Raw genomic sequence first — 25,575 nt, 5'->3', positions numbered from 1 at the left:
GTGATACGTGGCTTTGACCTGTTGTTGGGTACCATGCATTTTGACAAGCAGATAAGATAGTGTATGTGTGTATGTATGCTCTATAATGCTGTTATAACAACTGGTATGATATTCAAGCAGAAAGCAGACTCCAAGGCAAGAGCATCTACCTGTACCTGTTGCTCATAATGTCCTCTTGGGCGCGGATGTTGCTACTGAACCTTTACTAGCAGCTTTTGCGAACCAAGGTACTTCTGTCAACCAATGTTGTTCGAAGGCCGATACGTTCCTAGCGTAGAACGCGGTCGTGATGGTCTGCCAATACAAACAAATCAGCATTCTTCGCACTCAGATCGCCCCACCTGGAGTATAGATCATGGACGGTAAGGTAAAGTGAGGACGTAGTCGGATGATTTGGATTGAGGATCAAGAGCGACCACTTACCAATTCATCGTATAATATCGCAGGGACTTTCTTGCTCATCAACACACTGCTCGGGTGTATCTTGACCGTCTAACAGATGACATTGCGCACACATCAGTTCGGTCCCACCCCACGCATAAGTCTGGAGGACTCACCAGACTCCCCGCTGTCTGTCTATAACTCCCATCGGCCTGAATCACCGCCGTATTCATAAACAGACCCATTAAGAGACTCCTCATCACGGATCCAGTCTCACTCCCACAACTCGTTCTCCACTCTTTACCCGCCTTCTCACAAAGCTCCCTAAGCTGTTCTCGGACTTTGAGAGCTTGCGATAATGTCTTCCCATTTACAAAATTATCCTTACACCATCCTAATACACTTTGTCCTACACCGGAAGTCGATTTACCTTCCTTGAGAGCGATATATGCTCTGAAAACGTTCATCGCTGTCAAGTGATCGCCATCCCTGTGGATAAACTTCGCTCTTGCCACGGCTGCGTCGTCACGATCGTTTGGTCGATCGAGGAATACATGACCACCCGCATTGATGAGCGATAAGATGTCAATAATCTCGCTCGGACAACCAAATTCGAATGATGCAAGGAGGATCCGAGCATGAGGCGGATCAAGAGGGTAACGAAGCATTTGGCGTCCGAGTGGTGTGATGGTTGTGGGTGATGAGAGAGCTTCGAGACCTGCCAGCGTTTGGAAAGCAGCGGCAACTGATTGACAGACGTCAGTTCGAGGCCTGGCAGTTGGTTCAGATTTCAACTCACTCGCATCCCGACCGGGATTGTCAATGTACTCGAAATCAAAAGGGTTCTGACCCATTGCGATGAGTTGCAAGACCGCCGAAGAGAGATTACATCGTTGTATCTCTGGCGCATCGAACTCCGGCATCTTGTCAAATGCAGCTTTGGTGAACAAGCGATAGCAATGACCTGCTCTCTGTTTGGCCGCATGATCAGCACGGTAGATCGCTAAGTGATCAACGATCGGCTCCACACTCACTTCACGTCCCGCTCGACCAGTTCTTTGCCATGCCGCAGCCTTACTAATCCCTTTCTTTCTCAATTGCTCAATAGCTGAATTCCCGGATCAGCCAAGATTATAGTAAGCAAACAGCCCTCAACGTAACTTACCTCCTGAAGCACGATAGATATACTCCTTCTCCTTCTTGTAGCCAGTGTCGATCACAAATGCCACTCCCGGTATCGTCATGGAAGTTTCAGCAATGTTGGTCGACACGATCACTCTTCGGGTATCTCTAGGTGGAGGAGAGAAGATCTTGGCTTGGGCTGTGGGCGGGAGTGCACTGTACAGAGGAAGTATTTGCAGCTACCCGATAGATATCAGCACACTTGTCAGATGGTGCAGCAGATTGAGCTCGGTGGGAACTTACCTGTTTCTGATTTGGCGGAAGCTGTTTGGCGGCACGCTTCAACAGCTCGACACAATTCTCGATCTCCTCGGATCCTATTATCGACAGTACGATTATGCCACTCAGCTCACGAATTGGTCCGCAGCGAAGCGAGCCGACTCACCTGGCATGAAGACTAGGACATCTCCCTCGCTTCCTGGCGTACAATGTATCACCATTACTTGTCTTGCAGCGCCCTCGATGAAATCTTCCAGCGGTTCTGTGACGTGTCGAGTGTCGACATCGTACATCCTTCCCTTGACCAGGAGAGCGTCCCGTCCACTGTGATTCGAAGGTGGTCTGAGTCATCTACACATGAAGAAGGTAGGGCACAGCGATATGTCACTTACGTCTCAAAGAACTTCATAAATTTCGTCGGATCCAACGTTGCGCTCATGATCACAATCTTGAGTTCATTCACTTTCTTCCCCTTGCCCTTGCCTTTCGGATCCTCATTCTGCTTTGCTGCCAGTTCCTTGCGTATCTTTTGAACCTTTTTCAAGGCACCACATAAGAAATCGGTGTTGAGGGTTCGTTCGTGCGCTTCGTCGATGATGATGATGTCGTATTTGAGAAGAAGGTTGAGACCTTGATGTGTCTCGTCATCAGGATTGGTTGGTGCGACGGCTACGTCCGGGTTGGCCAGTTCTCTGCATAGAGACCGATCTCGTCAGCAAGTGCGAAAGATTGTTTGCACCATCTACTATGAACCTGATGCGAACCCGAAGTAGCCTGCACTTACCGCATCAACACTCCCTCCGTCAAATACCTCACTCTCGTCTCCTTCCTACACATATCTTCGAACCTCACACTATATCCCACTTCCCCACCGAGCAAACACCCCATCTCCGTCGCTACTCGATTCGCAAGCGCAATCGCTGGTAATCTCCTAGGTTGGGTGATGGCGATGTCCGGGCCACCACGAGCATGGGAGAAGTGCTTGAGGGAGATGGGATGGGTCCGAAGGAGTTGGGGTAATTGGGTGGATTTACCACATCCTGTCTCTCCGAGGATCTGAAGTGGGGAGCTATCAGTGATACCGAACGTGGGAGTAGAGCAGGGAAGACGTACAATGGTCGTATCATGAGACATAATTTCATCCAAGATCATCTTCCGCCCTAGATGTCGAAATAGCATCGATTAGCTCTGTCCGATAGAACGTTCCTGATCATCACGAAGTTCCAGCTCTGTCTCACAGCTCCTGCCCAAGTTGCTGCTGTACAGCCTATTCTCTGCCTCCTATCCTGACTCTGCTTTCCTTTTTGAGGTTCACACGATAATGTATACCCCCGACTGAAGCTGAACCCCAACTCACCTTGATAAAAAGGCAATTCCTGTCTTTTCACAAACAACTTCTCTGCCTCCTTCTTCCTCGCCTCTGCAGCCGCTCCTCCTTGCTCAAGAGCCGCTCTATCCCTCAGACCATTGACGAGCTTCCTCTTCTTCTTACTAGGACTCGCTACATCTCCATTCAGTTCTGACCGTTGTCTTCGTTTCTCGGACTGGGTAGTGGATGGTCCTTCATCTGCATCTTCTTCTTCTTCGTCGGAAGAATGCGAGAGGAAGTTGGATACGCGGACTTGGGAAGTACTTGGAGTAGGCTGGGAGGGAGCTGTAGCTTTTGTCGAAGAGGATGAGAGGTCGGTGGATGAGGGTTCAGATTGAGGTTGACTGGTCGATGGACCGGGTCCAGACGCCAAGGGGAGAGTCATCGTGGGGCCGTAACGACAAGAAGATAAGGTGTTGATCCCTCTGTCTGAGTACTGCAAATCGAGCAAGCAAGAAAGATAGTAAGATGATCCCTTTAAACCAAAGCAGATATCGAATTGAGATTTGTTGTCACTTGTTCAGAAATATCTAGCTTCCGACTTTTGACTTTTGGATCAATATTGAATTGGGTTAGATCACGTGGCTGCGATAGTAGAAGTTGGAAGTTGGGGTCGATTGTAACCGTATGCATAAGTAGCTCGAGGTGTCTCTCGGATGGCAATGCGTATTCATCACTCGTCTACTGTGCGCGACTTACACGTACACGGAAGGGTTGCTATGCCATGCATCAAGACCTGTCCACAACTACAAAAGCCCTTGTCTGTCCCGATACAGCACCTACTGTCCTCCCCTTGCACCGGCGTTACTCTTGCCAATCCTGGCAAAGAGGTTCGCCAACCTCTCCCTCGTCTCCTCTTTCGCTTCTCTTTCCCTCAATCTGTTCTCCTTCAACTTCTCCAATGCCTCTCCCTTCCTTCTTTGACTCCTTGGTCCTCCCAATCCCATCTCACTGGTGAAAGTCGAGATCTTGCTCGTCTTCACTTCCCTCCCTACCCATTCTCGTCCACCCAACAACTCGGTTTCTGATGAAGGAGCAACTTCGATATCGAATTTGAAAGTGTCCATGGGTGAAGGAAGAGTTGCACCTGAAGTTCTCCATTTCCCACCGAATTTTCCCCCAGCAAGAGATTGGTTCAGAGCGAGTACTGACGGTGGAGCACCGAGTTGTGCTCTTGTCACTCTGAATTTGCCGACACCCTTGGATCTATCCAATCGTGTGTAGTCCGTCTCTTCCAATCCTGCGTCGGAAGAAGAAGATGAATCGAATATTCGACTAGATTTCGTTCCGGTCTTGGCTGTCAAACCACCCAACCCAACGACCCAAGGGAGGTTGTTTCCTGATCGAGCCAAACTACCACCTTGACCGATATTTGATGCCTTTCTCTGCGCATCATCATATCGACTAAGCTTGTTCAGGGCTCTACCGACAACCCTCGTGGAGGGGTTATGGTCGTTCGAGCTGGTAGGTTGTTTCGAGTAGGACAGACCGTGTACTCGATGGGGTTTGGAATGGAGTTGATTGGAATGAGGATCGATGAGATCGTCCGCTGTCAATTGAGCTTGGAAGTTTGCCGTCGCTCCTCCCGTCGTCTTGCCAGCCGTGGCGAGATGAACCAATGTCTTATCTTCCGGTAGACCGAGACTCGATTTCGTAGATTCGGGCATATCTTCCAATCGTCCATTCAAAAATCTCCCCCTCTGTTCTCTCACTCGTTCAAGGAAAGACTCAAACTCCTCTTCTGACATGGATTCCACATCCCTAATCCAGGTTTCTGACCCTTCACTAGCCGGCTCTTCGTCCTCGACCAGAGACTCAACGTCAAAGATACTCTGGGTCTTTGTCATGTATTTAGGAATCTCATCTTCATTCTGCCATCTCACTTTCCCACTCGGTCCACCCCACGCAGAGACGAATCGGGCTTCCCTCTCACCAGATCGCCAATCGCATTTGAATCCAGGTCCAGCGTCCAGAGATGAGAACTTGATATAACGGGGTCCCTTTGGAAGATGGATGGCGTACTTGAGTCCCCAGTCAGAGTGCTGTGATTTGGAAGAAGGTGTAGAGGTATAGATTCGGGTGATGAGCGGGTCGTAAGTTGCGATGTTCGCGCGACGAAGCAGTTGAGGAAACGGTGATGACATGGTGAGGAGGGTGAGCGAGGGTTGAGGTGCCGCGAGCTGAAGGAGTAGGAGGAGATGATTGGCGCTCAAGAGACGTTCTGAGGATTGCGCGGACCGCGGCGTGAGTGTCGATTACGAGCAGATGTGACTAGGTGCAACCTCTATGCATTCATGCAATCAGTTGTTGAAAGAGCGTCTAGAGTCCCTGGTGACCCGACTTTCGAATCCATCCGGGAGAAATTACCATAAAAAACAATTCCAAATATTCCCCTCATCCTCCCCCTCAGCCAAACTGCTACGTGCAGGCAGTAGTGCATTTCAACTTGATCAATGCGATTTGATGTTTGCTTCTCTTCTTTCTTCACGGCGACCAAAATTCCCCATCGATGCTACGAGCTCCCACTTCCTCTCACGAGGTAAGCGGTGAAGCTAAACACGATCGTCTTGGGGCCAGACAGGACGTCTTGAACAAACCCACAATATTTCCTCCTCGTGTTGATTTCTCTCATTCTTTCTTTCGGGGGAGTTTGAGAGAGGATCGATGCGAGGGTGGGGTATTGGGCTACTTGCTTAAAACAACTTTGAGGAGAGTTGTCAATGAGTCAGAGTCACCTATTAGTAGCTACACTCGGAAATGTTTTCCCAATGCATCCTTTCTGTGTTGTCCATTACTCGATCTGCAACCTCAAAGTCCTAAGTCCAACTGAGCATATGCAGTATGGCTTGACATGCACTGAACAATCCATGAGGACCACAGCTGGATATCGAAGGAATGCCGCATGCACTCGCACACCAATTATAACTCGATGCATTTGATATGAGAATGGTAATATCTTTTCTACTGTATATCCGTGCCGACAATCAAGATGTATTACTGCTATTCTGACAAGAGAACAATGTCCATCAAACCCCTTGACACCCTCCGCTGCAATCGTCCAACCAATACTGCTGTTTGGAACAGCTCACCCCTTTCAGATCTGGACACCGCCAATGCCATACCACTGCTTCGTTTACGAAGAGTAGCCATTGGGATGCTGTTGTTGGAAGTTCCACAAATCCCTGCACATGGATTCAAGATCCTCCTTGGCCACGAAGCCCAATTCCTTCTCAGCAAGAGTAGGGTCGGCGGTCAAGTCGGGGACATCGCCTCGTCTATCAAATCATATCCGAATCAGCACCCAAGCTTGCCCCTGCGGACGGTGTATCATACTCACCTTCGACCAACAGTCTCGTATTGGTAATCATACCCAGAAGCCTTCCTCATCGCCTCGATCATGTTCAACACGCTCATTCCCTTTCCTTTACCGAGGTTGAAAGCTCGATATTGGCCGTCTTTGGCATCGCATTGGGAGAAGATGTTGTTCTCGGATGTAGGGACAGCGAGTGCGTCGAGGGCGAGAGTGTGACCTCCGGCGAGATCCATGATGTGGAGATAGTCTCGGACACATGTTCCATCTCTGTGAGGAATCCTTAGCTAGCATTCTTGCGGATAGAGCTGCTGAGCAAAACGAGTTACTCACGGTGTGGGGAAGTCAGTTCCGAAGACCTTCAATTGACTCTTCTCTCGTCCGACAGCCATCTGAGCGAGAAGAGGCAGCAAGTTTCCAGGCTTGCCTCTGGGCTCCTCCCCAAGCTTGCCTGAAGGGTGTGCACCAGCGGGGCTGAGTGTCAAGAATGCTCGTCAGCACTTGGACCAAATCGCCCTCTCGATGAAGCTCGCGATGCAAACAGTACTTCGACTCACTTGAAGTATCGGACGCTGACCGCTCTCAAAGCCTCCTTGCCCTCGGCGCCAGGTCCAGCTCTGCAGATATCATGGATGATCTCCTCCACCATAGCTTTCGTTCGACCGTAACATGATTCGGGCATGAGAGGCGATGTCTCCGGGATTGGAATGGTTTGGGGTGTACCGTAAACGGTAGCGGATGATGAGAAGACGAGGTTGTTACAGTTGTGTTTGGCCATGGCCTGGGATAAGCGATGTGTCAGTGACTGTGCATGAAGGTCTATAGTGCAAGCAAATGTGGGCCAGGATGTGAAGAGGAGCGACGAGATGCCGCAATGATACCACTGACTCACCTCGAAAAGGGAGATCGATCCGGCAACGTTGACCCTGTAGTAGGCCAAAGGCTGCTCGCCACTCTCTCCGACCGCTTTCAGAGCTGCAAGGTGGACCACGGCCCAGATGCCTCCATCGGCATCGTACTTTGTAAAGACATCATCAATCGCCGATGGATCTCGGAGGTCGACATTGTGTAATATAGGTTGAGGTGCGTCAGGTCTGTAGCAAGCATTTTGTTCAAGTGATCAGCTCATAGTGCTTTGTTTGGTTCCAAAAGCTCAGTCTGGGTAGGTCACTTACCCGAGCGCATCACGGGCGATTTCGGCACATCGCTCGAGAGCGGCAGGATAGGCGTTGTGACAATTGTCAACGACGATGGGGAGGTATCGTCCAGTAACGAGTAAGGAAGCGACAACGTGAGAACCGATGTAGCCTAATCCACCAGTCACTAGGACTCGCTGCGAAATACAAAGTAGATGGACAGGACGTGTCAGCACAAGTATGGAACAAATAGACGTAAACAAATACAAGACTGAGACATACTTTGAGATTTGTTGATCCGTTTGTTTGTGTCATTGTGAAGTGTGTGTGTGTAGATATGTTACCAGCTGATGATCGATGTATGGTTATCAGGACTTGCGCTGTTACTGATCGGCAATGTACTCTATGCAAATCAAGGTGCTGAACGAGATGTGTATGTGTTAACTTACGAAAGAGAAGAGAAAGGGAACAGATGTGATCAACTTTTGATTACGGTCCGAGAATGTCCGTCTGCGCACGGAACTTTTTTTTTCCAGTGGGGGCGATAAGATGAACTGATGTTAACTTGTTGTACCTCGTGCTACTCTTTATCGAACTTCTCGTACAGAGCAGTAATGAGATCTGGGGTAGCAGTTGGTTGTTGTAAACGAGTGGAAGTAGTCTGATTGCACGGTTGCTTCCTTGTTGATGCATAACTTCCACAAATAGATACAACAATTCTTGGTCTCCTTTTTTGGGCTGTGCTACCAGACCCATGTTGACCGACCGGGAGAAACGAGCCCCTCTCTCTCTGCTGTTCGTTTTCTTGCAGGTCAGAAAAGTTACAGAGTACCCTTCTCAGGGACCACATGTATGTCGTACTAGCACTAGTCATATTCTTCTGTTACGACGACGATGATGCTGATGATGAATGATGACCCGTGCATGCAGTTGCGCAGTGCCAGAACGAAGTAGTAGAGTGTGACGGGAGTTGTGCTACTGCCGGCATGAGGTATCGCTTGTTCAGGCTGGGAAAATGACCGCCGGAATCATTACAAGTTTACGAATAACGCATGGGTGTCAACTAGCAACTTGTGATTCACTGGAACCAAATGAAACCAAGCTCAGAGCCAAGGATGCACTCTGTGAAGATTCACGTAATTCTCACATCTTCTCCAAGATTGGGCTCTGTGGTGTCCCACCCAGAGAGAGTCTCACCCTCACCAACAATGACAGGGAAATGGGAAAGGGGGGAATCACCGGTGTACTCACTAGTAGCGAGGTTTAAAAGGGTGAAGGGTGCAACTTCTGGGTTCCTTTTTTGTTGTTCATTTCAACCAAAACGATTGTCTCACCGGCTTTGGGTCTAACCATCATTCACCTTGTCACCCGTCACCCGATCTTCATATCGATATCTCAACACATCATTTCTTGAGCAACTAAAGCCATACATACATGTCCAGTATAGATTCATATCCCAACACCTCTGCAACAACGAAAAATACCATTCATCACCACCAGTCAGGCACAATCACTACGGAAAGAGATAGACGCTTAGTGTAGTGTACACACGTACTATCATCGATTTCAAGACGTTCTCATAGCAGGGCATCGAGCGTAATCGAGTGGTCCTTCTTTCAACGCCTTATTGGGCCTTCGGAGGACTGGAGGACAAGGGAGAAGATGTTGGGTCCATACTTAATATCATCATATCTCGCTGCGTTGGGTCTTGTGTCATTATGGTTGCCAATAGCGAGCGCAGGGTATCTCAGCGTTTCCATGTCTCCGTGAGTCATCTCGAGATTTTGTTGTTTGTCATTGGTAATTGACTGACATTTATGATTGCACGACAGAGCGACACAATGTGGGATATCTACTGTGCAGTGAGTGGCCACCGGATCTTTATCCACTTCAAGACGCGATTTGTTGACATGACACACTGTAGATGGAGCGGTGACGACGGTCCTTATCATCTTCTTCTCACACCGGTGAGTTGTGCCTCATTGATTCCCACTCGAACTTTTGCTGATGTCATAAACTTAGACCGAGTTCAAGCAACATGGCTATAACGTACGTAGAGTGGGAAAGACGGAGGGAGATGATTTCGGTCGACGCTGATTCCAATCTTCAGGTGTGGATCGAGTCAATACCTGCCGGGAGTAACTCGTACAACCTTACCATTCGACAACCTGCTGGGTTACAATACATGCTTACTATGTGGGGAGCATCAGGAATCACCTTTGCTGCCACGACAGACGTTTTGAGTGAGTTCATCATTATGTTACCATTGCAATGTTTGCCTGACACAGTTGCCAGCTGTCGGAGCTTCGCCCACAAACAACGCTTCATGTTTCCTCTCCGACCAAGCCATTCTCGATTTATACTCCTTTGCCTTCACGATGAACACCACGAATGATGACGACTATCCGCCTCAATGTTCTACTGTCTCGTTCTCATGGCCCTCGTCCCTCGAATCCAATGTCACTTCAGATGCTCCTGTCAATGTGACCAAGCGGGACGCTGTGGGTGAGGTAACGACCGCGGTCGGTAACACGCATGATCTCGCCATAGACGACATCGTTCTAAATCAGCTCGACGCTTCATCCAGTGATCACAAGGGCAACACTACCCACCCGCCAACCATGTTCGGTATCATACCCCTGGGCAACTCTTTCTCGATCCCGATCACTTTCAACCGAACATCGAAATATGCGAAATACCTCCCAGATTCATCGCTGTCCGACCAACCGACGACGAGGACACGACAAGGTCTCACCTACTTGGATTGGACGGTAGACATGGCCAAAGGGACGAGATTCATCCTGGTCGCGGGTATCGGAAGCGCGGAGAAATGGGCGAGCGGTGGTTCGACAGCTATGTTGACTGTCGGTCAGGGATCGACAGGGTGTGTTGGTAGCGAGAGAAACGGCGGTGGTGCTGCCCCTAGTGTTACCGCTTCTGGATCGCCGTGAGTAGGGCAATTTTGTCAACGGTGTTTTGGTCGCTAATCATACCAATCTGTTTTCTATATAGCACGCAAGAACCCACACCTGGTCAAGATAACAGTGGCGCTCACTCTAGTTCGAACCCGCTCGTCCGAACAGTTGTCGCTGTAGTCTGCTCCGTCATCGGCACTCTGGTCCTTGTTGGTCTTATTTTCTTGTGCCGCCGTGCTCGCAACAGGCGTGCAGCTGCCCACGAAGGATCGCACGGCAAGGGCAATGCCCCATTTGGCCTATTCACAGGTCGGAACGGACAACAAGCTGCCAAGACCGTCGATTCGAGTCCCTCAGGGACAGATGCACCTCTTGATCTGGTCGGTTCACGTGATGGACACGGACAAATGACTCCGTTAGTCCTTGACGAAAGACATCATACGGGTTCTCCATCTACGTCACCAGTGGATTATAGGGACCCCTTCAGAGACTCCAACAAACAACCTTTCCTTGGTGGCCCGTCTCGCTCGTCAACGATGGACGGGTTCAACACTTCCTCGCCAATTTCGCCCGCGAGAGATCGAGAGAATTTCCACACTCCCGGTCTGGGACGAAATGGATCGCAGGATCTTCTTCTACCCCTCGGTGGCAGTGTCGGAATGTTGCCCGATCTGCCGCAATTGTCGACTATAGATCTAGGTACCGGGTTCGGCTCCGGTTCGGGCGCGGGCACGATGCTGGGCGGAGGAGTTAGTACTTGGCAGTCGTCTTCAAGAGGGGGTGGTGCTGGACCTCTGGTGCTGCACAATGGGTCGGCGAGGGACGATCGTTCAGATGAGGATGGAGAAGGCACTGATATGTCCGACCTGAAGCGAGATACACTCGCACACTTTGGTGGAAGTGCTACATCGTCTTTACCGCCGGGTGCGGGTGCGCCTTCGATCATGACGACCTCGACTGGACGACGACGGCGAAACCAGACTCAGCCAGGGGCAACAGAACTGGAATACATGGTACATCGTGACGCGGGGAGGGTGGTACCCCCACAAAGGAGTGAGACTGCCACGACCGTCCTGGAATTACCGCCTAGGTACGAGGAATTGCGTTGGACAGAAGAGGAGACTAGGGAAAGGGAGGAGAGGGAAAGACAGACGAGATAGAGTTCTTGACTTCTCCTGGTGAGGATGATAAAGGCATTAGGTTACGACAAATACATCTATACGGACACTTATAATTTGCACGACGACTTAATCACAGATAGGAGATGGGCTAGTAGGTAGCGGACGGACATTCTTGATATTTGTATAGTTTGGGTATTGGGACACTGGTGTATATGTTGTAGATTACAATATGCACGCATATAGACTTCGCTTGTCTGCGAAAAACACACTACTCCTGACGCTTTGTGTAGACTCAAGCTTGATCCTGACTCCTCGTACCATCTGCGCGAAACACATGGGCTGCCACACGAGGCCAATTACCTTCCCTTCTTTTCTGGTGTACTGACTATAATACGCGGACGTTTCAGTGACTTGGGCACGTATCGTATACCCGATGAGCCAAATTCGATATTACAGTGTGTCAAGACTGTCTGAATCCCTTGCACAGACTGAGGTGCGCGGAGATTGGGGTTCGTCCTTGGGGATACTTCGGAATTGTGATTATGTGGCCGTTTCGATGATTTGGGCACGTATCGTTTACCTGAAGAGCTGAATTTGACATCGCAGTGTGTGAGGATCGTTTGCATTTCCTGAAGGGTATGAAATGTAGGAGGATCGGTCAAGTGTGTTGTCTTCAAGCTGGGGGTGTGGGGCCTCTCGTGAATCACGGTGTCGGCACCGTGGTTAGGCGTTTCTGGTCGGGATACTAATACCTGTTCTGCAGCCAGCTCTGCTTCATCGGGACAGTCTCGAGTGTGCGACGTGTGCTGTACCCGGCTATCCGTAGCGGATGCGGCTTTGGTATCCATGCAAGATTGACGTCTATCAGGTGATTTCGGGGAGAGATTCTGACTAAGTTCTTGAAGGTCATATTGCTCGTGCGCAATTGACCTGTCATGATCGGATTCTGCCTCCACGGCCGTCTTATCGTCAGCTGGGAGTACGTCATACTCGCTTGGCGAGGGCGAGGGCGAGGAGAAGGAGGCGGTGGTCGTCAATGCCATTGCTGTCTTTCTGAGCTCGGCCCTTTGCACAGACAGTGAAAGCGCATCTTCCCATATCTTCTTGTTCCGACAATACGAACAATCACACTGTCTTAGCCTTTGCACCGAATGTGATAGTGAGACTCTGCTTGCAGATCCACTACGATCCCGGGGATCTCGCAGAAGTCTTCGACTTTCTCTCCTAGATAGCCTGGGATATCCACTTGAGGGTGAGGCCTTCGTACAGCAGAGTGGAACATCCAAACGTATTTGAATCGGATTGGAGTGTAGAGTGTTCGTACTCGTATTGGTATTGCTTTGGTTCTTGGACCAAGGATATGGAACAAATGGTAGTGAAGGTGCACCGTAATTATCAGTGTCGGATACCCATGGAAATGGCTCGGTAGGTTCAGGTAACTTGCGACGATATCGCTCATCGTTGTGTTCGGGTCGACTAGCTGTCCGAGGGGGAGAGGAGGCATCGCCAGACCGCGTGTGATCGGTGTAGTGCACATACCCGGGAAAGGGGTGAGATACAAGTGCTTGTACTGAGGAGCGTATCTTATCGTCACGATCATTGGTCAATGGATATGGGCACGGTGCTCGGGGCTTGGATTTCCTGCAAGATCTTCTTGTTCGTTTGTATTTCTGCTGACTAGTTGGCAGAGACCGAAAGTCATCGTCAAAATGCCTCCCACTCTTACCAGACCGGTTGTTTCCGAGTCTAGGTTGAGCAACCACTTCACGTCTGAGACGAGCACCACAATGACTTTGTCCCAGTACCGGAGGAGACTGAAAAGTCGAAATGAGAGTCACAGCTTCAGAAGTCGATAGCAGAGTAGACTTCCACTGAAGTGATGAAAGGTTTCTCCCTGTCGTGGGGCCTTCTTGGTGAAAATCAAGTGGCGAATCTGTAGGATTCATACAGCTGCGTATCCCTACACATCGAAGAGGTCGTGGACGTTGAACTTCGGTTTGGAGTGGGATATTGGTAGGATGAGACGAAAGAGTTTTGGCGGTCGAATGGCGGGTTGCAGCCCGTCGACTGAGATCGACCAGATCATACTTGATCAAGTGTAGTCGGGTCTTGGCTCTGTGCCTCGTTGGTGGGATGGATGTGATACTAGAATGATTGTACTTGTCGGAATTGAATGGACTTGCACTGGGATTCAGGACCGCAGATGTCTTGAACGCTTTGAAAGTCTGCTTCGTCATAGTGTCAGACCAGTATACGAAAGAGAAACAAAACTGGTCACAAAGTCAGCTTTGTTGGAATAAGGCCGACACATACATGACGTTTGGGTTGGTGTCTGCATAAAGAGTGAATCATTCACATTCACCGCGACCTGTCACGATTCTGGCTTCTCCATCACGGCGTGGCTTCGATGCGTGCCTTCTCACAATAGCAGACAGTTATGTGTTCGGGTGGAAGGATAATGCCTTCTAGAGGCTGCTCAGATCATGATGAGGATACTCATGCGGGCTAACTTCTAAAGGTATGCATGTTCTTCTAATCCTTTGGTCGACTAGCATGTGGATGAAAGAGAAGATGTGGGTGCCACGCTGAACGGGACGCATAGCGGAATCAATTTCCTGCAGCGTAACGAAGACGTGAACCGCGTCGTCTACTTGCGTGCATTTGTTTTGTTTTCAAAGTCACCTCTTCCTAATCCTCCTTCTTTGATATTCGCATCGTTGACAGATTCCCACATTCCCACACAATGGCCTCATATTCCCCACCCGTTCAGACGCTGGCATCGTCGCCCATCCCTCAATTCGCAGAGATCCCAGCACCTCTGATCCCGTTACTGACATTCTTGTCATCGGTATGGATCACCTGTCAGAACCTATTTCATCACATACCCGGATCTCCTATCTTGTTACGATATATCCGATCGAGTTATCAGAATGATCCTTGGCGAAGCGCGTTGGAGGTTTTGCTCGTCGCGTTTGCGTTGAGGACGATCTTGATGGGTAGGACGAGGGGTGAAGGTGAAGGAAAGAACTTTGTCAAGTTGACAGAAAAGGTTAGTCATCATGCGCTTGGGCTTCGTGCAACCTCGACGTGTTCAGTGTATTGACGTGATTGTGTAGGAAATCGATGAACTTGTCGATGACTTTACTCCTCAACCCCTTGTCGATGCCCCCTCCGCCGCCGACACATTCACACTTCAGAGTGTACCTGTCATCCATGGACCAAACGGTACCAAAGTCAAGACTTCCCCTCATGGCAAGACAGTATGTATATCTTGCGCGTACTCCTCGATCATTAGCTGATGACATCGTCTTCAGCTCATGAACATGGCGATCCCTAACTGGTCTGGCTTTGTCGAAAGTGACAAGATGAAGGAGATTGCTATCGATACGTTGAGGGAGTACGGTGTTGGAACTTGTGGACCTTCAGGTTTTTACGGGACGATCGGTGAGCCCCTCTCACCTTATCTCACTCCCAACTTTGTGCCTGGCTGATCATATATCTCGTGTGCCTCTACTGCAGATGTCCACACCAAGCTGGAAGAGGATCTCGCCAGCTTCCTCAACACTGAAGCTGCCATCATCTACGCTCAAACCTTTGCCCTCGTCTCATCTGTCATCCCCGCTTTCGCCAAGCGAGGCGATATCATCGTTGCCGACCGCGGTGTCAACTTTGCTATTCACAAGGGACTTCAGATCTCTCGAAGTCAGATCAAATGGTATGCGCATGGCGACATGAAAGACCTTGAAAGGGTTTTGCAGAATGTTGAGAGGGAAAGGAAGAGGAAGGGAGGGAAATTGACAAAGAAGTTTATCGTCGCTGAGGGTATCTTCGAGAATGATGGTATGATGTTGGATCTTCCCAAGGTGGTGAGTAGACACTACGGTTAAGAGCGAATATCGGGGATAATGCTGATTGTCAATAACAGCTCGAGCTCAAGAAGAAGTACAAGTACCGTCTCATCCTGGACGAGTGCATGTCATTCGGTATGATTGGTCAGCACGGTCGGGGTCTTTCAGAATACTACGGCATTCCTGTGGGTCTACCGTTCACGACCGGTAGCAAAGCTGATGATATACACACCAGGCGTCTGAGGTTGATATCCTTCTTGGCTCAATGGCCACTGGTCTCTCTACCGGTGGTGGTTTCTGTGCCGGCTCAAAGGTTGTTTGCTCGCATCAGGTAGGTTGGCCGTGCAACGTCAGATACTGTTCTATATTGACCACCATGTGTAGCGTATCAACTCGTCCGCGTCCGTCTTCTCTGCATCACTTCCGGCCATGCTTGCGACGACAGCTTCGGCCGCCATCGAAGCCCTGACCTATCAGCCAGCCCTGATGTCGTCCCTTCAAGCCAACGTCCAGATCTTCCGTCAACAACTATCAAAGTTGGAGCCGGTCTACACCCAAACTCCGCCAACGTCTTCTGACGGTACGGTCCCTAGCGCCTCTACACTCATGCCGCCTCCGCCTGTCCAGAACAAAGATGCGATCATTTCTATCCCGTCTCACCCAGCCTCAGGTCTCATCCACATATTCCTTCTCAACCCGCCCCCAACGCTAGAGGAAGAGGAGAGATTATTACAAGAGGTGGTTGACGAGGCGATGGCAACATCTAGTCTCTTAATCACTCGTGCGAGGCGATTGAGAGGTCAAGAGATCTTTGAGCCTGAGCCCAGTCTCAAGATCTGTATCTCTGGTGCTTTCTCGAAGAAAGAGGTCGAGAAGGCTGGTCAGGGCTTGAGACACGCTTTGATCAAAGTTTGCGGTAGTGAGTTAGGAGGATCGTTTGGCTTGACAACAAAGAGCGAAGCTGATCCAAATTGGGATTACGCAGAGAGACGGTGAAACGAGGATGTCATATCTTGGAAATGGGGATATGACATGATGAAGCAGTGGATGTAATACAATCAATCTTTATAATGCAACACGGTATTCCTCATCTATGCAATCGCAACTTGATCAAAGTGTTGGTTTGCGTGTCCTTGTGTCGCGATCACGGTCCATGCCACAGCCGCAGTGCCACAGCACGGGCGGTAATCTAATTTCGGCCGTTTGTATCCGCCGGTACGGTTTTCGTTCCATGAGCGGACCGAGTGCCGAGTGCCGAGTGAAGAGCCATGTGGCAGAAGCTTGGGTCAAGTGGGTCGCGGACGGGGCTGACGTCACCGCCTCTGATCCTCCTCGTTGAAGCCTCTGGACAAGTATGCGTCTTCTCTACCGGCTGTGCACCATGACCTGTTGAACGACAGCGAACCACAACCGAGGGCTGTGGGATTTACCCCCCGTATCGAGTTGCGCGAAGGAAATGCATCGATGCATAAATACCAAAAAAGAAGCTAACCAGCAATGATCCTACAGGTGAAATTAATCTCGGTGATACCCGACATCTGCAAGCGATTCCCCTTTCGTTCCCTCCAGGCCGATGCCGAGATGAATTCGATTCGATTAGCAGGATTAGCAAATCGTATTAAGCGAGGATGAGGGGATAGAAAAGGCTGGGCGGTAAAAGGTAACATAATAGAAACACATGATACAGCACAAAAATGCATGACTGGTAGTGGTAGCTATATCGTAAACCTGAGCGACGAATCATATTCAACCTGTGTGCAGCTGCACCAGAGTATGTACGTTTCCCTCCCCCCTTCTCCCCTTCCCCACCAAATCCCCGAACCTGACCGACGGTGTAGCGGGTGGATTCACATTAGTTGGTATTACACTTGGCATGCATCTTGACGCTGGTCCATTATTACATTGCACCACACTGCAATATCAGCCCTTTCCTCCTCAACCAACACTGAGAATCTTCGTCAGCTTGTTTTAGCTGTAAAGAAAACAGCCGAGACAAGTAGAAGAATCGTCTTTGTAATCCCGGAAAAGCGGAGCGCATCATCATCAATCACTAATCATCATCGGTCGGTCATTGACTCACACACCAATACCCATCCCATCTCGCGGCGGTTTCTTATCCTTTCCCGTTCTCTCTCACCAGTTCTATTTCCATCGACAATCCATATCCCCATCACTACACAAAATCACAACTGTAGCATAACCAATCCTCTGTGCAACCTCATACCACTGTCGCCCTTTCAACGACAGATTAGAAAACGGATCACAACCCTCGTCGCTTCGGCCAAGTCGCCTTATAGACGCAATTCTCCCGCGTTCGTAAACGGTCATCTTCTACCTCCCCGTTGTCCCGACATTAACGACGACACGACAACATCACATCAATCCATCTGCAAATATACCACACAACATACGTTCAGATGAGTAGATAGACGCCAAACTATTCATCAGCTATCCATCCAACTTGACTCAGCTAGCGATAGCGAAGCCAAAAAGAACCCACAAACCGCCCTTCAACTACGTCTCCACTCGTAACCGACACTGACACCAACAACTGTCCAAGATGCTTTCGTCAAGCCCGGCTATCCCACTCACCTCTATCGATTTTTCAGATAGTGGGCGTCGTCGACTCTCACTTGTCACCGCACATGGTCAGGAGATCTTCACAGCGCACGATGGTCTCCCCTCACCTGAACATCTCACTCCAATCAGCGGGACACCAATGAGCAGTAACACGCCCATGGGTAGCGAACCCAACAGCGCACCGTTGAGTCGAAGAGGGAGTGATATGGTCCTAGATAAACAATACACTCTTGACGCAGAAGGAGGAAGAGGAAGAAACACCGGAGCGGTATATCATCCTCAACATGGAGCGGATCTCACAAAGGTTCCCAGTAGAGGTGGTTTTTGGCATGATCCAGATACAGTGAGTTTCGACTCCTAATCCTTCATTAGTGGAGCGTGTTGTCAATCCTCGTGTCGTTTCGAGAACTCCTTTTGCCTGTTTTGTTGGTCCTATCCGCTTCGCTTCATGCTTTGTCATCGCTATTGGCTGCGGCTCGTATCGCGATTGTGCTACAGCTTGACCAGTGGTGGAGAAGTGTAAAGAAACCCTCCTTCCCTTATGCGAGGATGATAGATGGAAATGGCCTTCTAGGCATCGCTTCGACCTTTGTTGTCCTCGTTTTACCTCTATACTCGGTTCCATCTTCAGCCTCGAGACCATAAAATCTCTTGGCTCTTGGCATGGGCCAATGAGACTAGCCTCGTTCTGGTCGCCTTTGTTTTCACCCCTCCACATCTGATCGCGGTCTTCGATGATGTTTCCCGTTATTATACCCCCTCCCTCTTCGTCTCTCTGAGTACCGGTGCACTCCAATTGCTTGATCACTTCGCATTATGGCAGCGGAAATCATCGCTTGTCCACCTACACCCAAATCTGTCAAGCGTCCCAGCTATGGCAAATTCCTCTCTTGGAATGGACGCAAAAGCAAGCGTCCTTCACATTTCGACATCACACAATGGGACGCCCCGCCTGTTCCTCCTCTCCCATTCGTGCGCATTCCTTGGCGATACTTTTCTGGATGACACAAGGGAGAACACGAGCTGACCCCTCCCATTCCTGTAGCTTGGCCCACCCAGCAAAGACCAGAGTCGAGCTGTTTCACCCGCTGGTCACCTCGCTTTCGATCCCGAACAGTTCTACAACGCTCATCACGGTGCCCAGCACCGACCTCCCATTCCATCCAACCTGTCGTTCACACCCGCTACCCCTCCCGCGAATGCTCCAGCGTCGCCAGCGCCATCTCTTCCTGCCGCACAACGAGACAACAATATAGCGCCGGAGAGACGAGCGCAGATCTCTCAAACAGCACCTTCCAGTCCCCATACTTCACCGACAGCAACCAGACACGTCAAGCATCACGTTGGACCACTGCACGATCTACGACGATTCCTCAACCACCACATCGGCCATAATGATCACAAGCACAAACATGCTGAGCCAGGATCGGTCGCTGCTCACGCTCTCCATCAGCACATGAACGAGACCCCAGCTCCCTCAACGCCTGGCTCGCCCACCGCTGGCGCGGCCACGCCCGCTATGCAACGCCGAGGCAGTGGATTCCACGGTCTTGGTTCTACTGCTGGCAACGGCGCTACCACTGGCCACACAACACCAGCGCCTGCCCGTGCTCCGGATTATCCCACCGCCCACAAGGATCACAAGGATCACGGCGCTCATTCCACCCATCTTATGGGATTCATGCGTCACCATCACCGAGATAACGAAGGAGAAAAATCCCACTCCAGTTTGGCAAGCTTCTTCGGTCATCACAAGGACGACAAGCAGCACAAGAAGTCAAAGAAGGACGGGAAGACGCCTACAGAGTCGGTGGCGTCCAGTGCTGCTCCTAGCCGAACCAATACTCTGCACATGAGCGAGATCGATCATCACACCGCTCATCCTCCCCCACCTATCTCTCAACCTCCATCTGCGGGCGGTTCGCCCTCAATCACTCCTGCCGGCACACCCGGCATCGCCACGCCGAAGAACGCCAATGAGTACCCTGGTGTCCCTCACCCTGTTGTCGCCCTTACGCATCCGTCGCTTCATGAGGCAACCCATGCTCACCTGTCAAAGAAGTACGGCAAGTGGGGTAAGGTTCTTGGATCCGGTGCTGGAGGTACGGTCAGACTGATCAAGGCCAGTACGAAGACCGGCGGGTCTACCTATGCAGTCAAGGAGTTCAGGCCACGAAGACAGGGAGAATCGGAGAAGGAGTATCAGAGGAAGGTAACGGCAGAGTTCTGTGTCGGTGTGACCTTGAGGCATATCAACGTTATTGAGACGGTTGATATCGTAAACGACCACGGTCATTTCTACGAAGTGAGTGTTTCTGGCAGCAACCATCTAGTGACCAGGCTAACGAATCCGCAGATTATGGAATATGCCCCTTACGACCTCTTCTCCGTCGTCATGTCCGGCAAAATGGCTCGACCCGAGATCTACTGTGTGTTCCGACAGATCATCGACGGTGTCAACTATCTACACTCCATGGGTTTGGCGCACCGAGATCTCAAATTGGACAACTGTGTTATGACATCCGACAACATTGTCAAACTCATCGATTTCGGTACTGCCACTGTCTTCCACTACCCCGGCAAGCATCAGATACCCGCTTCGGGGGTCGTCGGCTCGGACCCTTATCTCGCTCCGGAAGTGCTCAGTAAGGAATCGTACGATCCTCGTTTGACCGATGTCTGGTCCGTCGCTATTATCTTCATGTGCATGATTCTACGACGATTCCCCTGGAAGATTCCCGACTACAAGACGGATATGAGTTACAGGTTGTATGTGAACACACACCCTGAGCTTTGTACGAAGCCGCCAGTACCTACACCGGCACCTTCAATGATCAATGGTCAGGAAGGCATCCAAAACAAGACGGGGGGCCCTCACGCCTTGTTGGCAGATGGATCAAGCTCGTTACCTTTCCGATCGACTTCTGTGACTTCCACCACTAGTACCGCAGTTGACGCGAGAGTTAGTCCGGAATCAACCTCCCAGGTTGGCCGAGAGGAGTCAAGAGCCAGCTCGTCTTCGGGTGAGACCAACAGCCAGTCTTTGGCTCACCTTCACATCCGAGAAGATGGTAGTGAGGAGCACAAGGATCCTAGCGACAAGCACTTCCCCCGCCGAAGCGACTCTGTCGTTAGCGTCCCCGCCTCGCGATACGCTACGCAAGGTTTGACCGGTCCCCCTCCCAAGCGACAAGGAACTCTACCAATGCCGCTCACTTCTACCGAAACCCCAAGACTGCACGCGCCTGAAGAGCATAGAGGTCGAAACAGGGCTGTGTCGAGTCCTACTTCACAACCGGCTACACCTGCTGTCGAGCATCGACAGATGAACTTCCCGCCTTCTTCCAGCAACAATGCATCGAGAGCGGAAGCACAGGCTAGACGAGAACGTGCCGCATCCATTTCATCGACGCGAACCTTCCAGACTGGTGGAGCTGAATCGATCTTCCGACTCTTACCTCGAGAATCTCGATCGGCAATCATGCGAATGTTGACGGTCGAGCCATCCATCCGATGTACGCTCTCCGATCTCCTGGTTGGAATGGGCAAAGACGACATGATGTGTTCTTGTGGATCACCCGAGTGCAGCGGTTCCATTTCCGCTCCTCCCAAGGAGATTACCGGGTTGTCCGGAGATGAGGAGGATGACGGTGACGAATGGGTCAAGGCTATCGATTGCTGTAGTCATCGCCCTGGAAGACCTTCGACTCATAGTCATATCAAGGTCGTCCCCGAGGAGAAGCCCAAGAAGAAGTTGTTCCATTAGGTGGTGGTGGTTGGTCAGTTGATCGTTGTAAATCTTTGACTTGGACATGGGAAAGTAGAAATGAAAACACGTTAGGTGGTCTATCTTTGGCTAAACTTCTTTCGATCGGATCGATGTTTTCTTCTTTCCTTCCTTTGAGTGACTGTGTCTCTTCCTTGTATATACAGAAAGTGGAGAAGTAGCGAATGGCCGAGTGATTTGGTTGGTAGAATGCAAGGAAATGTATGAATTAGTCTGAATTACGTAACAATGGGCAGATATACAAATGCCACTTGGATCTCAGGGTCTGAAGCTGCGTGGTAGTAGCAGTTCGCCCAAAAAGCGCCTCATCCAAGTAAAGTGGTTGAACAGCAAAACGCGTCCTGAACATCGAATGGAGATAGCTGCAACTATTGGGACATTACACATTGGGTACCCAACGATACAGGTCATCCTCCTTTGCAAACACGATTGAGGAACAGAGGTAGTGTCGTGCAAGAAGAATTAGTGCTCAAGCGTACAACACAGGTGAGTTAGCTTTCTTCAGCCGGCGTGTTGTCCATGTGTGCTGCGCGACCATCCACGTGAATGATATGCTCATCACTATCTTCGCAGTCCCAGTCAAAGCTTGGCACCACTCACTATCGGGTCTCGTCCCACATCGTAGAGTGCTTACTACTGGATCTACTCCATATCTATACCTCGGGGTTCTGAAACGTTGATATACATCAAACTCGTCGAGTAAAAGGGTTTGTTTCAGCAATGCTCCGACCTCGAACTACCCATCCCAATTCAAACTCCAACTCCAACAACTCCAACAATAGCAACAACGGCACTATGGAACCCGATACCCCAATGTCACATTATCCTTCTCGAATCCACACGAATCCCAACGTTGGAAACACCCCTTCGTCCTCAATCGGTATCGGTGGTGGTGGCACTAGTCCAGGTGGATCACCTCCTTCCCTTGAACCAGGATACTTCGGCGACGCAACGTCATCAACACTAGTCGCGAACGGTAACGGTGTAGAAGGTGAAGGAGTGAAAATTGCAACTGGGAGTGAATTAGGCGGTGTAAGTGCACAAAGAAGGATGAGCGCAGGTACACTCGCCTCTTCGAGCGAGAAGAAACAGCCCCTCACGGGCGGTGGGGGGTTACAAAGTAGAAGAGGGAAGTTGGGATTAAATTTGAATTTAGGAGGTTTGATGGGCAGGGGAAGTAGAGGGAAGGGAAGTAGATTAGGTGAGCCCGTGGTCCTCTCTGTATGACAAGCGTTGCGCGGATCGTCCGGCGCAGAACTCTGCAAGGAATACGCGGTGTTTCTCCGAGAGGGAGGACTACGCACAGAGTGATAAATGATAACAGACGAGACGTTGCCGTTTATACTGACGATCTCACTCCTTCTAGGCATGAGTCAACGCGGTTGGGCAGCCATCACTGGAGTTATCGGCTTCATCCTCCTCATCAAGCTCCTATTCTGTAAGTCCAGCCATTAACTGTCAAGGCTATGTTCACTGTAAAAGCGAACTTTAGCTGACTGGCCCCTCAGCCTCTTCCTCGTCCACGCCCCACCATCATACAACCGAAACCGCCAACCTCATTCCTCGAGACTACCTCAACAACTCCATTGCCAACCCTGCCCCATTCGAGTTCTGTCCAGTATTCGGACCGGGTGATGCTGTCGCTGCTAGAAGAGGGCAGCTGGAATTGTTGAAGAGTCGATTGCACACCGGGACAGGCGCGAGAGTGCAGAGGGTCTTGCAGAAGGCTATGAGCGGAGCTCCTATCACCATGAGTGTTTTGGGTGGATCAGGTGAGTGTTCCTATCTTTCACCGCTTAACCCATAAAGACACCTAGATCAATTTCGAGCTCTTTACTGATGTGTAATATTTATTCTCCTGCAGTCTCCGCGTGCACCGGCGCGGGCGACGACCCAGTTCACGAGAAGTGTTACCCTCACAAGTTCTTTGATTGGTGGAACAGCGTTTTCCCTCATCCGGCCAACGAGTTGACAAACGGAGCGACAAGAAAGACCGACTCGGCATACTATGCTTATTGCAACAGTCATCATTTGCCTGATAAGACCGACTTGGTGATTCTCGAGTTTGATGCAGCTGATCCCAAGTGAGTAGTAATCCATTCCTGAACAACCCATATGCTCTGGCAAATACACCTGGGAAGAGAATTTAGTGGGCGAACGCTGACAGTCAGCCCCGTAGTGACCCCGAGTGGCTTCAACATTTCGAGCTTCTTGTCCGATCCGTCTTGGTCAGACCGGAGATGCCAGGTGTCATTATCCTTGGTCACTTCAGTCCTCAGGTCCAGGCTCAGAACGGTTTCGCCGGTCCTGAGCTGCTCCATAACGTCGTCGCACAATTCTACGATGTGCCCCATGTCAGGTGAGTTTACTCGTACCAAACACATTCCCGATGAATATATCTGGACTCCACTGATGTCTGTCGAACCGCCCACAGCGCGAAGGGCGTTCTGTACGAACAATACCTCCAGACCCCTGATCAAGCTCGTTCCGCGTTCTATTCCGATCCGAACCACGCCAACTCGAACGGTCACGATTTGATTGCGGACGTCCTGATCTCCTACATCATGTCACAGATCTGCGCAGGATGGTCTGCTATAAACGGTCACGCATTCGACGTACCCAACCTCGGTACCGAAGGCGACTCTACGGCTACTGGGCCATCTCTCCTCGGTGGAGTCGGTCTAAGAAAGGGCATGCCTGGACAATCTCCTGGTGATGGTTCTTCAGCCGGATCCTCCCTTTCCGATCGATACCTGGGGTTGAGAGTGCCTCTAATGAGATTGAACGATCGACCCCACGACGTGGAGCATTTCAGAGAGATTGAGCCTTTCTGTGTTGCCGCTAGTGATTTGATCAACCCCTTGCCACCTAGTTTGTTCTATGGAAGTGGATGGCACACATACCACCCTCCAAAGGGAGCAATACACGAGGACAGACATTATTGGTAGGTCATCGATTCTGTTAGATATACGGTTTTGCTGACCGTTCCGTGTTGCAGGTATGCTGAACAACCCACTGCGCGACTCCGTATTCCCCTCAAGCTGGGAGCGGGTGACGTGGGAATCTACTTCCTACAGTCTCCACCAGACAAACCGCTCGGTTCGGTCAAGTGTTGGGTAGACGACAACGTTGGAGGCTCCAAGGAGTTGGCGGGTACTGCAGAAGTCGAGGATGTCATCGCTACGTGAGTGTGATTCGGTCACCTGCCGGACAGAACTCGAAGCTGATATTATCTTGTTACGCAGGCTGGTCATGATTGATCGTGGAGTTTCCAGAGGTTCACATTTCGTGAGTCTAACATCTTGTGCATAATTGAGACAATGGAGACTAATGATTGCTTGTGATTAGGTCGAATGTATGTTGCAAGGCGAAGCGGGAGGCACCTCACCGCCTTTCAAGATTCTCGGAATGTGAGTGATCTGTTATGATCTGTGAGAGCTGCTGCTGATGTTTCTTTGTCTGATAGCTTCTCTACATAGACGAATTAGTAGACCCAGATTGCGATGAGGGGAGAGCCAATCTACATATATACATACATTAGGGAGATACCCCATGCTTTGAATTGTGATGGGATGCATATTTGTTGCATGCTCTTGCGATTTACATCGTTGTGCACCGTAGATGATGATGAGGTTAAGAGAGATTGTGGCATTGCCGCGGCGTTGGTCGGCGATATTTCGGGAATGGCACTTGTCGGATAACTGCAACTGTATCCCATCAACACTCA

At 50.4% G+C, this 25,575-nt stretch overlaps 9 protein-coding genes across 9 annotated transcripts; 5 read left to right on the top strand and 4 right to left on the bottom strand.

Moving 5' to 3' along the window:
* Positions 1-162: 162 nt before the first annotated feature.
* On the bottom strand, positions 163-3,536 carry CI109_105028 (uncharacterized protein; the record flags this gene model as incomplete). Its single annotated transcript, XM_032005522.1, has 12 exons — positions 163-294; positions 424-492; positions 558-1,126; positions 1,181-1,352; positions 1,416-1,489; positions 1,547-1,742; positions 1,807-1,880; positions 1,949-2,106; positions 2,175-2,474; positions 2,567-2,838; positions 2,896-2,942; positions 3,140-3,536. The coding sequence occupies 12 exons, from the start codon at positions 3,534-3,536 to the stop codon at positions 163-165; spliced, it is 2,460 nt and encodes an 819-aa protein (XP_031860241.1).
* A 394-nt stretch (positions 3,537-3,930) lies between these two features.
* CI109_105027 (mitochondrial 37S ribosomal protein bS1m) lies at positions 3,931-5,295 on the bottom strand (the record flags this gene model as incomplete). The annotated part of the gene is made up of 1 exon (XM_032005523.1): positions 3,931-5,295. One exon carries the CDS (start codon positions 5,293-5,295, stop codon positions 3,931-3,933), a length of 1,365 nt encoding a protein of 454 aa, XP_031860242.1.
* A 989-nt stretch (positions 5,296-6,284) lies between these two features.
* On the bottom strand, positions 6,285-7,912 carry CI109_105026 (UDP-glucose 4-epimerase GalE; the record flags this gene model as incomplete). Its single annotated transcript, XM_032005524.1, has 7 exons — positions 6,285-6,426; positions 6,489-6,731; positions 6,795-6,935; positions 7,019-7,242; positions 7,354-7,555; positions 7,637-7,794; positions 7,880-7,912. The coding sequence occupies 7 exons, from the start codon at positions 7,910-7,912 to the stop codon at positions 6,285-6,287; spliced, it is 1,143 nt and encodes a 380-aa protein (XP_031860243.1).
* A 1,119-nt stretch (positions 7,913-9,031) lies between these two features.
* On the top strand, positions 9,032-11,672 carry CI109_105025 (uncharacterized protein; the record flags this gene model as incomplete). The annotated part of the gene is made up of 8 exons (XM_032005525.2): positions 9,032-9,096; positions 9,184-9,363; positions 9,430-9,459; positions 9,522-9,564; positions 9,620-9,646; positions 9,708-9,840; positions 9,893-10,544; positions 10,610-11,672. 8 exons carry the CDS (start codon positions 9,032-9,034, stop codon positions 11,670-11,672), a joined length of 2,193 nt encoding a protein of 730 aa, XP_031860244.2.
* Positions 11,673-11,989: 317 nt separating this feature from the next.
* Positions 11,990-13,233, bottom strand: CI109_105024 (uncharacterized protein; the record flags this gene model as incomplete). Its single annotated transcript, XM_032005526.2, has 2 exons — positions 11,990-13,113; positions 13,173-13,233. 2 exons carry the CDS (start codon positions 13,231-13,233, stop codon positions 11,990-11,992), a joined length of 1,185 nt encoding a protein of 394 aa, XP_031860245.2.
* A 1,143-nt stretch (positions 13,234-14,376) lies between these two features.
* On the top strand, positions 14,377-16,477 carry CI109_105023 (uncharacterized protein; the record flags this gene model as incomplete). The annotated part of the gene is made up of 7 exons (XM_065967597.1): positions 14,377-14,682; positions 14,750-14,893; positions 14,948-15,077; positions 15,153-15,499; positions 15,559-15,666; positions 15,717-15,812; positions 15,866-16,477. 7 exons carry the CDS (start codon positions 14,377-14,379, stop codon positions 16,475-16,477), a joined length of 1,743 nt encoding a protein of 580 aa, XP_065823669.1.
* A 1,564-nt stretch (positions 16,478-18,041) lies between these two features.
* Positions 18,042-18,422, top strand: CI109_105022 (uncharacterized protein; the record flags this gene model as incomplete). The annotated part of the gene is made up of 1 exon (XM_032005528.1): positions 18,042-18,422. One exon carries the CDS (start codon positions 18,042-18,044, stop codon positions 18,420-18,422), a length of 381 nt encoding a protein of 126 aa, XP_031860247.1.
* Positions 18,423-18,877: 455 nt separating this feature from the next.
* Positions 18,878-21,827, top strand: CI109_105021 (uncharacterized protein; the record flags this gene model as incomplete). Its single annotated transcript, XM_032005529.1, has 3 exons — positions 18,878-19,033; positions 19,107-20,366; positions 20,418-21,827. 3 exons carry the CDS (start codon positions 18,878-18,880, stop codon positions 21,825-21,827), a joined length of 2,826 nt encoding a protein of 941 aa, XP_031860248.1.
* A 741-nt stretch (positions 21,828-22,568) lies between these two features.
* Positions 22,569-25,262, top strand: CI109_105020 (uncharacterized protein; the record flags this gene model as incomplete). Its single annotated transcript, XM_032005530.2, has 9 exons — positions 22,569-23,049; positions 23,215-23,286; positions 23,357-23,620; positions 23,713-23,932; positions 24,028-24,207; positions 24,283-24,792; positions 24,847-25,032; positions 25,094-25,136; positions 25,197-25,262. 9 exons carry the CDS (start codon positions 22,569-22,571, stop codon positions 25,260-25,262), a joined length of 2,022 nt encoding a protein of 673 aa, XP_031860249.2.
* Positions 25,263-25,575: the final 313 nt, after the last annotated feature.

This window comes from Kwoniella shandongensis, chromosome 9, assembly GCF_008629635.2.
Source record: "Kwoniella shandongensis chromosome 9, complete sequence".
Lineage (NCBI taxonomy): Eukaryota > Fungi > Basidiomycota > Tremellomycetes > Tremellales > Cryptococcaceae > Kwoniella > Kwoniella shandongensis.
The sequence above is the reverse complement of the archived record's forward strand: the minus strand, read 5'-3'. Positions and strand labels throughout refer to the sequence as shown.